Source organism: Macrobrachium nipponense, chromosome 1 (genome assembly GCF_015104395.2).
Source record: "Macrobrachium nipponense isolate FS-2020 chromosome 1, ASM1510439v2, whole genome shotgun sequence".
In the NCBI taxonomy this organism is placed as follows: domain Eukaryota; kingdom Metazoa; phylum Arthropoda; class Malacostraca; order Decapoda; family Palaemonidae; genus Macrobrachium; species Macrobrachium nipponense.
The window spans coordinates 170,577,222-170,590,263 of record NC_087200.1 but is presented as its reverse complement, the minus strand read 5'-3'; the positions used below and the strand labels follow the sequence as shown (position 1 = coordinate 170,590,263).

At 35.3% G+C, this 13,042-nt stretch overlaps 1 protein-coding gene across 7 annotated transcripts in view; it reads right to left on the bottom strand.

Moving 5' to 3' along the window:
- The window catches only part of LOC135219822 (baculoviral IAP repeat-containing protein 6-like), a gene marked incomplete at its 3' end in the record, with an annotated part of 560,877 nt that overhangs the window by 379,236 nt on the left and 168,599 nt on the right, over positions 1 to 13,042 (bottom strand). For all 7 annotated transcript variants that reach the window (XM_064256914.1, XM_064256918.1, XM_064256921.1 and 4 more), the window contains 3 exon segments: positions 1,291 to 1,426; positions 6,107 to 6,238; positions 10,883 to 10,970. In XM_064256914.1, the coding sequence (XP_064112984.1) occupies positions 1,291 to 1,426; positions 6,107 to 6,238; positions 10,883 to 10,970 (356 nt within the window).

Here is a 13,042-nt window from a genome sequence, read left to right as displayed (position 1 = left end):
AGATAGGAAAGAATAACTTTGAAACTGTCTTGAATTTAGTTTAAGGTGATAGTTGAAGACATATTTGGTACTTGAACTAAAGTAGGCAGTTATAAACATTGAAATAGTGGTCTTGGGTGGGTTAATTATTAAAGTAGACAGTTTAAAGCAATTTTTAGGGGGGTACCAGGATGACATGGGTATTTACGTATCATGGGGGGTTCTGGGCCCTATCCCCCGCGATTATTGAGGCCCTACAGTATTCTTCATGAAATTGTGCACATTTTCATTTATAATACTCCATGTAACGGCTAATATAAAATGGTGCAAAAATTATGTCAAAGTGACGAAATAATTTCTGAGATGTGTCTCTGATACTTTTAAGTGTGAGAAGATAGAAATTCGCTCTTGCGCGCCTGGGTAACAATTGTAAACAAAACAACGCCTTGATCCGTGAGCTCCCAGCATCCCCCAAGGTGCGTGATTCAAAAGTTTTATCGGCGTTAAAGGGTTAAAATAGGTTTAACGTCATGTTCTCATGTCTCAATATGCTTTTCCTGTCCCATATGGGGAGCATAAGGTGGAGCTACAGAGGAAGTTTCAATATTAGCACTACCAAAATGCCTAGCCAGTGTAGGGATAGCTGCAGATGAATGGACACTAGATAGGATAGAACTGACAGGTTTATGTCCTGACCTAACTATAACTGCTTTTGCAATCTATCAGTTTCCCTTCTTCCCTCTATCTGACATATTCAAGCAGAAAGTCTTCAGAACAATCCCCTACATTCTTAACATCTAGTTCCAAGATCACACTCTACCCCTGCAGCTGGTACATACCGAATATTAATCTACTTTAAATTCCAAAATCCTGCTTACACCAAAATCATTTCTAAATAGCCTGACGTTATTGGTTTTGCTTCTGGAGGAAGATATCCTAGGAAAATGAAATTACAATACCGTAAACAGGTGTAAATCAGCCAAACTTCATAGAATGCCAAGTGCCAAACTGTAATGGCAGCGAGAACTCTGTCAAGAGCTAAAATATCAAAACACACCTGGTAGAGAACAGGTAAACTAGACAGTCATCAGGGCAGACATTCGATTTTTTGTTAGAAAGCCAATTCACTAAATCGGCACAGAGATATAGCCAACTTTAACAGTAAAATTCATCTCAAACAATAGATAATCAAGCTTATAAAGGTAGAGGAATTTGTTCAGGGGATTAATTAGCTTCTGCATACTTGTCATCGTTACCATTAATTACCACATCAGCAGTCTTACAAAAATTAAAAACACAAACTAAACTAACCTGAAGTGTTGGTAGAGGGTTTGGAGGTCCAGGTATAAAACTCAGTTTGAGGTCAATATGACCCACTTGAACACCACCAGTCCCACCTGCACCTGCTGGTAACAGCAGCTCAAACAAATGCTCATCCCAAGTTGAGCTGAAAAATTGCAATGTAAATATAAGAACTAAGATTTAAATCAATTTATAATAAAATTACCAAAAGTAGTCAAGGTAACTAACAGTAATTAATAAATTCCTGTAAATGATATGGAATAAGTTGAGCAATAAGCAGATCATTAATTACCCACTTTAGCTTGAAGGCTGGTCCCAAATTTAAAATTTGAGAGGCAGCCCTATTATCTCAATATATCAGACAACAATCTTATACCTTTCCAATACCATAGAGTCAACCCCTCATATTCATATTCTCGGTATTCATGGATTTTTCTTTGGAACCTTTCTAAAAATTACTCGCAGGAGGACTCGCTTATTCACGGGTTTCTCTGTGGAACATCTATAAAATTATTCGCAGGTCCCCACTATTTGCGGATGCAATTTTTTCTATTTTCATATTATCATTATTATTATTATTATTATTATTATCTATTATTATTGTTATTATTATTATCATTATTATTATTATTATTACTGTTATTAAACAAAAACTTCACAAGGGTGAATCCCATTGACCATCAGCTCAGGATATCAGAGCGACAAGAGGGGATTGGCAACTCTCAAGAAAACCAGAACAGCCATCGCATAAATGACAGCACAACGAGAAGAAGTTCCAGAAGACTGCTGGGCCTTGACCCAGGCTAACATCCCAACATCTCTTGAGAATGGGCCACAGAAGGGCCTGAAAGTACTCGAGTGTGGAGTAAAACTAAATGTAAATACTTAGAAGTAAACAAGTTACAAATTGAATTTGTGGGTTTCTTTTTCAAATTACTGTTATTATTAAAAAAGTATTTTAAGGGGGCCAGCCAGAACCCTTATATATGGGGGTATAGGGCAAAAAATGCAGTCTTGAAAAAATTCAAGAATTTCATATGGCAATTGAGAATACGTATACGAAATATTTCGTCAAAATTCCTCTTACTTTCGTAGCTACAGGGTAATTAGTGAACATAACTCAATAAGCCTAAAACATTGATCCATACGAGAAAATGCAATATTTCTTCTGTTATTGTAAATTTTGATAATTATTGTCAAAGAAATTGTGAGAAATGGCATCTGTAGAGATTCCGTGAGTCACAGAAGGGAGTATCAAGTTCAAACATGATTCAGTGCGAGCACAGACTTCAAGCAGTCCACAAGTCTGACATTCGCTTGCTTTTACATACGTTTATCTATGTTTCGGCAAGAATTTCATCATGTCAATGAGGAAAAGACAAGGAAAACATCTCGCTAACATAAAGACGAAGAAAATTCGCTCTAATATGATTACAGAATATCATAATATACGCGATATTAGCGTAGTTAGTGAAGAGAGAGAGGGAGGGTTGCGTAGTAGGTAAACGCCCCCGTCTTGCCTGAAGCACACGTCACACTCCCCCAGGCTACGATCTTTGAGCAAAGGGATCTTAATTTATGATAAATAACATAGTTTTGGTTTATTAATACCCAAAAATGAATATGAAATTCATAATAATCATGATTTATTAACATTGTCTTTGTAAAAAGACATTACAACTTCAAATTTCACCTCTTGACATTCTCTTGCATTTACGTTTGTTTATCTTTGTTTCGGCAAGAATTTCATCATGCCAAAGAGGAAAAGACAAGGAAAACATCTTGCTAACAGACAGAAGAAGAAAATTCGCTGTAATAAGCCGAGTTAGTGAAGGAGAGAGAGAGAGTTGCGTAGGAAGGAGTGCCCCATCTTGCCTGACGCAGTGCCCTAAGCTACGATATATGAGCAAAGGGATCATCATTTATGATTAAACTATGATAAATAAAATAGTTTTGGTTTATTAATACACAAAAAAGAAATATACATTCATAATAATCATTATTTATTAACATTGTCGTTATAAAAATACGAAGGAAAACTTTGAACGCCCGTATCTCAAAACTATAGTTATTGACCTTCAAAATCTATCTTCTCACTTAGTTTTAAAGCTATAACATTGGAATTTGGCATATAACTCAGAGAGACCTTATAGAACAATCAAATCAAGCCCTTTTTTTCCAATTTATTTATAAATTTTGTTTTCCTGATTTATAGGGTTTAATTTTTACCATAATGAAATATTCATATCTAGCAAAAAAATTACTTTTAGAAAAAAAACTCCTCAATCAATTGGAGGTCTACATCAGGTCTATATATGGTAGTAATCCCAGGTCTTAATATTAAATACGGAGGAGAGGAGATTTGAATTTGTTGTTATTTTCGGGATAAATCGCCCAAGCGTCACAAAACTGAAGGTCAGAGGCGAAAATCATATGCGGTTTGGAGATGTCCCAAGTCACCTTATTAAGTGGTATGAATATCAAAATTCTGTCCTTAAAGAATGGCATTAGCCGGCCGGCCCCCTTAACCAAACCAGTGAGCTGATCTTCAGCTCTCATATGGCTGACCTGAAGGATTAGATAAAATGCCAGGTCTAGCCCTGAGGCCATAAACTGGGACAAAAAACCCTCCAAAGCCTCCCTAACCCCTGAAGTAGTGCCTCCCAAATCGCATGTCCGCGCCTCCCGAAGCTCCTCCTGAAGGTGAAAAAGCATCCTCGGAGATGTATCTCCTATGCTTAGCTGTTAAGTCATATTTCCATTGTCTTTCATCGGATTGCATGGCTTATTCATCATCATCATCTTTAATCAATATTCATTACTGGTGAGTACCCTCTTTATGTATGTCGTACTAATGTAAAAATAATTTTTTATTACTGGTGAGTACCCTCTTTATGTATGTCGTACTAATGTAAAAATAATTTTTTAATGTTCATACGTATTTTGTTCTTTCTCTCTCTCTTTTTATTATACTTATGATTAGGAGGGAAGAGATGAGGGTTCTATGAATATGTAGTATATAAACATTCATATGTTATTGGAGAAATTGTTTAATATTCATCACATTAAGCCAATTATATTGGAAACATTGATTGTTAGTCCATCATGTGCTACTCATGCGCATGTACCACATCTCTACCTGTGAGTGGACAGATGAAATAAAACCTGACTATAATGTGATTACCAAAAACTTTCTTCATTGTTGTACACTTCAGGAACCAGATTTACAATTGGCACATGTTCAGTTTAACTTTGAGATCTAGTGCCTTCATTAAATTTAAAGATATTTTCATTTTAGTTCATCATTTTCCTCTGTCTTGTCAGGTTGGGAGAGTTATGTTTTTTATGACATAATTATGTAATGGCTTTTTGTTTACTATAACCCCATCAACCATTATAAGTAGCCTTCCTTCCATGCAAAAAATTTCAATTGTATTAACTTTTCACATCTTTATGAATATAGTGATTTGCCAGAGAGATTTAGATGCCAATTTATGTGATATAAATAAGAACGGTGAATGCAGTAGAGAATGATCATGTTTGCAGGCGATAAATTACTGACTGGAGTAAAGTAAGGTAGTAAACAATACTCAAAAGATTGGGTGGTGGGGTGAATTGTCTACAGAAGCCAAAGTCATAATGTAGGAAATGAAGTATGAATGCAGAATGCACCTTTGAAAAAAAAATTTATTGAACTGTGAATAGTATACAAAGCATAAGAAAACTTGACAGGGTGAGAGATGTGTTGATATAGAAATTTGTTGAAAGGATAGCATTAGTGTACATTAAGATGGTTTGCCGGTTGGGAAAAATGGATGAAGATATGTTAACCCCTGTGGACAGGTAACATACATATGTGTTTACATACAGCTTTGTGGTGGAGTCAGGGTAACATACATATATGTTCAAGATTTTGCACCAAACAGTTTGAATGAATTTTAGAGGAAAAGTCATCAGTTCATTTCCATGAGCCATAATAGACTTCTGGCAACTCTTCAACAGCCAGTTTAGTAGTTCAGTTTGACCTGAGATGTCATGGGAGAATGTACTGCAGCTCCTGAACCCAGTATGTCTAGCAAATATTTTACAATTGATATAGTACGCAGAATTTGTTACCGATTTTAGTTCTTACCTATTATGGTATTTTGTGAGCTGTAACAATAATTTTACAAAATATAAAAAAATTAGAAAAACAATTACAACTAGGTAAAATTAGCATATTTTTACAACTGTCAATTGGAAAAGAGGCCCCACAAAGGGTTGGAAATATTCACTTTTAACTTCCCTTGGAGGTAGAGGAAATTTTTATAATTTTTTCTCTTATACCACACACATATGCATGTCTTCCTCTTTCTATTGATGTACGCTTTTTTTTTTTTTTTTACTTGAACAGATCTCACTATTTTTCATGAGTTTAAAGGAAGGATGAAAAGAAAACAACTAGATATAGGAGGTAGGACGTAAAAGTATGTAGAGGAAAAGGCCTTAACACCCAGGAAGGGTAAAAATAAGTGCAAGAACAGGAGTGCATATGGAGGTTAAAAATAATGCTGGCAATTCTTCTACATATTCATATCAATTGGCAATGTGGTTGGCTGATGTATACTGCATTGTGAATTTGGAGAAACTCACGGTAACAAATGTTGTGATGAAACATTCTGAAATGCCACTATATATAACATACTTCTAAAAATCAACAACTTGCAATATGTAATGGACATACCTTCAAAAAGGGAAAAAATCATTGTGGTTGTGATGTTTCATAACAGTTAAAAAAATATCTGGAAAAAATGCAATAAGAAAACATGCATTAAGCAAAACATACCTATCTGACTCTAGTCGCCATGTGCGTGTTGTGTCGATGTCTTCAGCATGTTGTTGAAGATGCTGTGGGTTACGGCGCTGTTTCTGGGCCTGAATGATCTCTGACCAACAAGGTGGAACAGTTGCAACAAACCTGAAACAATTATGAATCTTAATAAAATAAAACAAATAACATTTCTACAATAGTAATTCACACAGGGCAAAACCTACCATGATTTGTATGAGCCCAAGCATCACTATGACCAGATATAAAATAGTATGACCAAACAGCACTTTCAAATAACACTGTGTCACTTCTAAAGTAATGGTACAGGTACACAATACTTTATCCAAAATTCTAAAACCAAAACAGCTCTAAAAAACAGAAAACACTTTGTGGAGAGCAGAGTAAAGAATAATAGCGTTGGTAGTTTGGAGTACTTACAGATGACTTGAGTCATTTGGGTGTGTCCTGCTACTCAATTTTCCTTTTTAACTAAATCCCAGGATCTGACCTCAGAAAATCCCACAATTAACAAAAGAAATCCCCCAAAAATAAAATAATTGTACATTGCCCAAGCCTTAGTGTCATAAATAACCTCTCTCTCTTTAACCAATAGGTAGCAACCACAGAGAGACCTTACCTTACAGACCTTACAGTTCGTTCGGGTTGCCCCAGGTCCCTCAGTGTGAGGCGCCTCTAATGTCTACCCGAGAGTTGCTAGTACATCTTCCGGTATATTTTGCATCTTCCAATCTTGGATGGTCTGGGATGCAGTTTAGATATTTGTCGAGCTTATTCTTACACACATCTACGCTCACTCCTGATATATTCCTCAGATGAGCTGGCAACGCATTGAATAGACGCTGCATTATCGATGCTGGTGCGTAGTGGATTAATGTTCTGTGTGCTTTCCTTATTTTTCCTGGTATAGTTTTGGGCACTATTAATCTACCTCTGCTTGCTCTTTCTGATATTTTTAGTTCCATGATATTTTCTGTTATTCCTTCTATCTGTTTCCATGCCTGAATTATCATGTAGCGTTCTCTTCTCCTTTCTAGACTATATAATTTTAAGGATTGTAGTCTTTCCCAGTAGTCTAGGTCCTTAACTTCTTCTATTCTAGCTATAAAGGACCTTTGTACACTCTCTATTTGTGCAATATCCTTTTGATAGTGTGGGTACCATATCATATTGCAATATTCAAGTGGACTACGAACATATGTTTTATAAAGCATAATCATGTGTTCAGCTTTTCTTGTTTTGAAGTGCCGTAACAACATTCCCATTTTTGCTTTACATTTTGCCAACAGAATGGCTATTTGATCATTGCATAACATGTTCCTATTCATCATCACACCAAGGTCTTTAACTGCTTCCTTATTTGTGATTGTCTCATTATTAGGTCCCCTATATGCATATAGCTTTCCTTCTCTGTCTCCATAATTTATTGATTCAAATTTATCAGAGTTAAATACCATCCTATTTACCTCTGCACAATCATATACTTTGTTAAGGTCTCTTTGTAGAGCGTTCCTATCTTCATCACAAGTAATTTCTCTACTTATTCTTGTGTCATCAGCGAAACTACTCACTACCGAATCCTTAACATTACTGTCTATGTCTTCAATCATAATAACAAACAATATTGCAGCTAGCACCGTACCTTGTGGCACACCGGATATTACCTTGGTTTCATCCGATTTCTCATCGTTTGCAATAACTATCTGTTTTCTGTTGTGTAAAAATTCTTTTAACCATCTTCCTACTTTATCTACGATATTGTGTTTTCTAATTTTCTTTGCTAATATATTATGGTCTACTTTGTCAAAAGCTTTTGCAAAGTCTAGATAAACCACATCTGTTTCATTTCCGCTTTTCATATTTTTGAATATGTTCTCACGGTGGACTAACAGTTGGGTTTGTGTACTTTTTCCGGGTACGAAACCGTGTTGTCCTATATTAAACAAATTATTTTTTATTAAATGTTTCATAATATTTTTCTTCATTACCCTTTCATACACTTTCATAATATGTGATGTTAGACTCACAGGCCTATAATTACTTGCCTCTAGTCTTGATCCACTTTTGAAAGTAGGGGTGATATATGCTAATTTGTGCTCATCATAAATCTTGCCTGTATCTACACTTTGTCTTAATAATATTGCAAGTGGCTTTGCGATAGAATGAACTACTTTCTTTAACAAAATAGCAGGGACTCCATTCGGCCCTGCAGCAGCTCCATTTTTAATTTCATTAATTGCCTGCACAATATCAGCTTCATTAATTTCTATGTCAGCTAAATATTCACTATTTTCGTCCCTTACTTCTATATCATTATCTTCATTATCTATTCTAGGGGTGAATTCTCTCTTATATCGTTCTGCCAGTATGTTGCAAATTTCCTTTTTTTCATTCGTTAATCTCCCTTCAATTCTCAGAGGGCCTATTTCTATTCTTCTTTTATTCATCTTCTTCGCATATGAGTATAATAGTTTGGGGTTTTGCTTGATATTTAATAGGGTTTTTTCTTCCAAGTCCCGTTTTTCATTTTCTTTTGATTGTATAATCTTTTGTTCTGCATTTTCTATCTTACTTTTTAGTTCTATAACTTTCCATGCATTTTTTTCTTTTGCAAGACCTTTTTTCCACTTTCTGATTTTCTGGAACAAGATCCTTCTGTCTCTTTGTATGCATGAATGATGTTTACTTTTCTTCTTCGGTATATATATCCACTATTTTCTCCAATATTTTATATAATATCTCCGTATTTACCCTTATGTCATCACTTACGAAAATGTTATCCCAATCTTTGTTTAATTCTTCATTAATTTCTGACCATTTTATATTTTTACTGTAGAAGTTGTATTTTCCATATCCTTCCCACTTTTTCATTTCTTGCTTATCTCTATTTTCACTTGCTTTGGAATGAACTGTTAATTCTATGACATTATGATCTGAAATACTCGCATTATAAACTATTATTTCTTTAACATAATTCATCTCGTTCACAAATACTAGGTCTAAAGTATTTTCCTTTCTTGTTGGCAGGTGATTTATTTGTTGAATGTTGTATTCTAGTAGCATATCTAATAGCTTTTCAAATTGCCTCTTATCTTCTGCACTACTATTACTCTCTTTTTTATATGTATAAGTACAACCACAGTCTCCTATTCGTTCTTTCCATTCTACGAAAGGAAAGTTGAAGTCACCAGATAGGAGAATAGTCCAGTCCTTGTGATTTCTACATATATCATCCAATTTTTCTATTATTAAGTCAAACTCTTTAGTATTAGGAGGTCTATATATTACTATGTTCATCAATTTTTCAGATTTAAATTCTACCGCTATTAGTTCACATTCTGAGTTACTATATTTCTCATATATAGAGAGAGAGAGATGAGAGAGAGACGACCGAGATTACTTGCGAGAGAGAGAGAGAGAGAGAGAGAGAGAGAGAGAGAGAGAGAGAGAGAGAGAGAGAGAGAGAGAGAGAGACACACTTTTGTAATGTAAGAATCTCTGAACCAACTAACGTATTTTACACTCAAAGTAATGACAATTCATTCTATTCTTCATGTAATCAGTAAAATACATTCACTATTAAAAACTAGGTAATGTATTCAATACACACGCATACATCATTGTCAACTTCATATGAGCAAAACGTTCTTTCTCAGAAAAAATACAGCTAAACCTGATTGGTTGGCTGGTTGTCATGGAGATCTGCTATCCAATGACTGCCTTCTACTTATGTTCTGCTTCTACTTATGTTCTATTTGTAGACATGTCGTGATGACATTAAATTTGAATGTTACCATGATTGTGATTTATTTATATAATTATTTCTTCTTGAAATCAAGAATTAACAATAGTTTTAACTTTAATATATTGGTATTTGAAAAATTGCACAAAGTGTGTCGTAGTGATCAAATGTAATAACTGCAAAATGATGACTCGGCTTGTGAATTTAAATTTTAACGATAAGTAAGACTATGAAATACATTTCATCATATCGATCATGGAGAGCGATGTTCTTTATTGTTTTGAATATGCCTGTTTGAACACATGGTTTCAGAAGTTGGATAAGTACTTGATAACTTATGAAAGTGGAGGAGTGATGAGTGCAAAGCCAAATAAATTACACCCTCGCTCCTGGAGGAGTGAGGACTGTCAGGGAGACCATGGGAGGTTGAAGCGCAGCCAAGAAATACGACAACGGACCATCTAAGGAGGGAGCACCCTGTAGGCCTATGGATGCCCAAACAGCTGCCATATTGTTTGACTCTGAATCTGAAACAAACAAAGCCTCCTCCCACCTGGGAGGGAGATTATCTCCCATTGGGCCACATTATACATAAAATCATCCTGTGCAACTCCCAATACTTCTGGAAGAAGGGACGCTGAACAGTCCACTCCAGAGGGCAAGAAACCTTCCCAAGTAGGACAAGTAGATACTATATGGAGCTCCCTCTTCTTGTAGAAAGCCTTCCACTGCGACACAGGCCAGGAACAACACTGGGCAAGTTGTACGAATAAAAGAACAGCAATAACCAATGCTATGACTTTCATAGCTTTCCTCACTAAGAGCCACATCCAGTGACATGAATCATGTTACAACATAACTGTGAATCCTTGCATCTTTTAAGGCCACTCTACTTCATTACTTTTAAGTAACTAATTTTAATGCAGATGTGCTCAAAGTAGGTCAGACCTTATAAAACAAATATCTAAATTATAATCTACCAAATTTGAATATTACAATGACCTTCGAGTTAACAAGCAAAATATTCTTACTTTGGACATCCAGTTTGGAATGCTGTTAACTCAACACATTTGTCCAGCACTTCTTCTGATAAAGGTTGATTCACCAGTAGCTCACCAGCTGTAAATGAATAAAAATAAGATGGATTAAGATCTTAAATATGAAAATACTTTAAAGGCAGAGGTCTTTTTAAAGAAAAATGAACAAAGGATTACAAAAATTTAAGCATTAAAGCCTGGTTCCTTTTCCAGTACTACTTATTTAAACAACTTGATTGGACCAATTCTTTGCAGATAAGTTACATCTTAACAACTGGATCTTATAAACACCATTAATATTTAAGTATGTATTCATGACAATCTCCAAGTTACCATCATTCTGAGCAATTAATTTGCCATGTGAGAATAGGCTTTTACAAAAGCTATGAAATAACAATGATGCACCATAAACCTATTATTTCATCATAGCCTATTTCAGACATGTGATATCCCAGACATGTTATTCCACTATACTAGTAAAAAGATGAGCTAGCTCCAGTAGGTTAGCACATGCACATACAGTCCCAAGGATCCCCAGTGGTTAACCAACCACTTTTTGTGTCTGCCAACATGTCAACAGGCTCTAGAATACCAGTCTTTTGAAACAATTCATGAATACGATATTTCATGATATTGCATTCTTTTCTCTCTATTACATTATACTTCTTGTACACCTGTGATGATAAGGAATTTTCAGATAGGTTTTCTCTACTGGGTCAGAAATACAGTAACCCACTTCCCCTCAGATGAATGAATGACTCAAAAAAAAAAAGTTATCTGGCACTATGACTACCAAGGTCAACGATGCTAATATCACTTCATAAACTACAAAAAAATCAAACGTAAAACCATTTGGACCTCCTTATATAAATAAAAGCAATTAAATTTAAATTAACTGTCTCCCAGGCATGCTTCCGAAATAAAAGTTAAAAATGCCACTGACATTTTTAGACATCCTCTCCATGAACACCAGAAAGGAAAAACAGAGAAACATTCTAGGAGACCAGGCAACCTTTGTGAAAAAGCTGGATCTTTATTCATAAAATTTTTATGGATTAAGTGGGTATGTCCTATGCATAATACGCCTAATCCCATCTCCCAACTACAACGGATACTTTCATACTTCTCAGGAGATATAACAGACGTAATTTCTTTAATATTGTTTGAACTTATCATGTTCCAACAGTCTTGCCAAGTGCCTTGTATTAAAGCTTTAGTTTGAGGGAAAACATCTGTAATCAAAAGTGGATTTCTCCTTGAAAATAGCTCAGCTGCTACCTGCTTTCCTATTCTATCAGTCTCTTCATTACCATGGACTGCCACATGAGCTGTGACCCAGCAAAATGTCACTTTCATTCCTCTGCTTTCAAAAATATACTATAAAACTTTAAAAATCAAAGGGTTGACATAGTTAAATAAAATATCAGGTGCTTGCAGGACATTCCTGCAGTCAGAAAATAGTGAAACTGCCCTCCTCTCTAGTTGCTACTTTTCAATACCTAACTGTTAGCTCTGCAGTAACAATTGAGGCTTCCTGAGGAAGTGCACCCCTACAACTAAACATATGCTGCCATAAACTCCAAACCCAATGCCAGCATTAGATTTAGAACCATTAGCGAAGATAAAATTAGAATCAATATTCCTCAGCATGAGCCATAAAAATGCAAAAGGGCTTCAGCCTCAATAATTTTACATTTAAAATCTTTAAAATGCTTACAAAAATCTGTTTCTGGCAAATTCAATAGGGATTAAGTGATATCTTGAAAGGGAGGACTTCATCGTAAGATTAATTAAAATTCTAAACACTTCTCGCTATTATTAGCATTATTAAAAACCAAAGAATTTGGAATTCTTTGCAGCCATACCAATATTTGATGGAGGACTTGTAAAGGAGACCTAGAGGGAGCTCCCCAGCATCAATCAGGCAACAAGGTACTGGTGATGATTTGTAAGCCACTATAGCTATCCAAATCAAGGTGTGAGGAATCTATGTAGGAGCTTCAGCCAGCTAGAGGAAACTGATATCTCAAAACCACATAAGAGATTTCAGACAAAGTGATGTATGTAACTGCAAATAGCATTTTATAAGCCACACCCCATGAAGAATGAGTAAACACTTCTAGAAATATCTTTAAATAATTAGTCCACATCAAA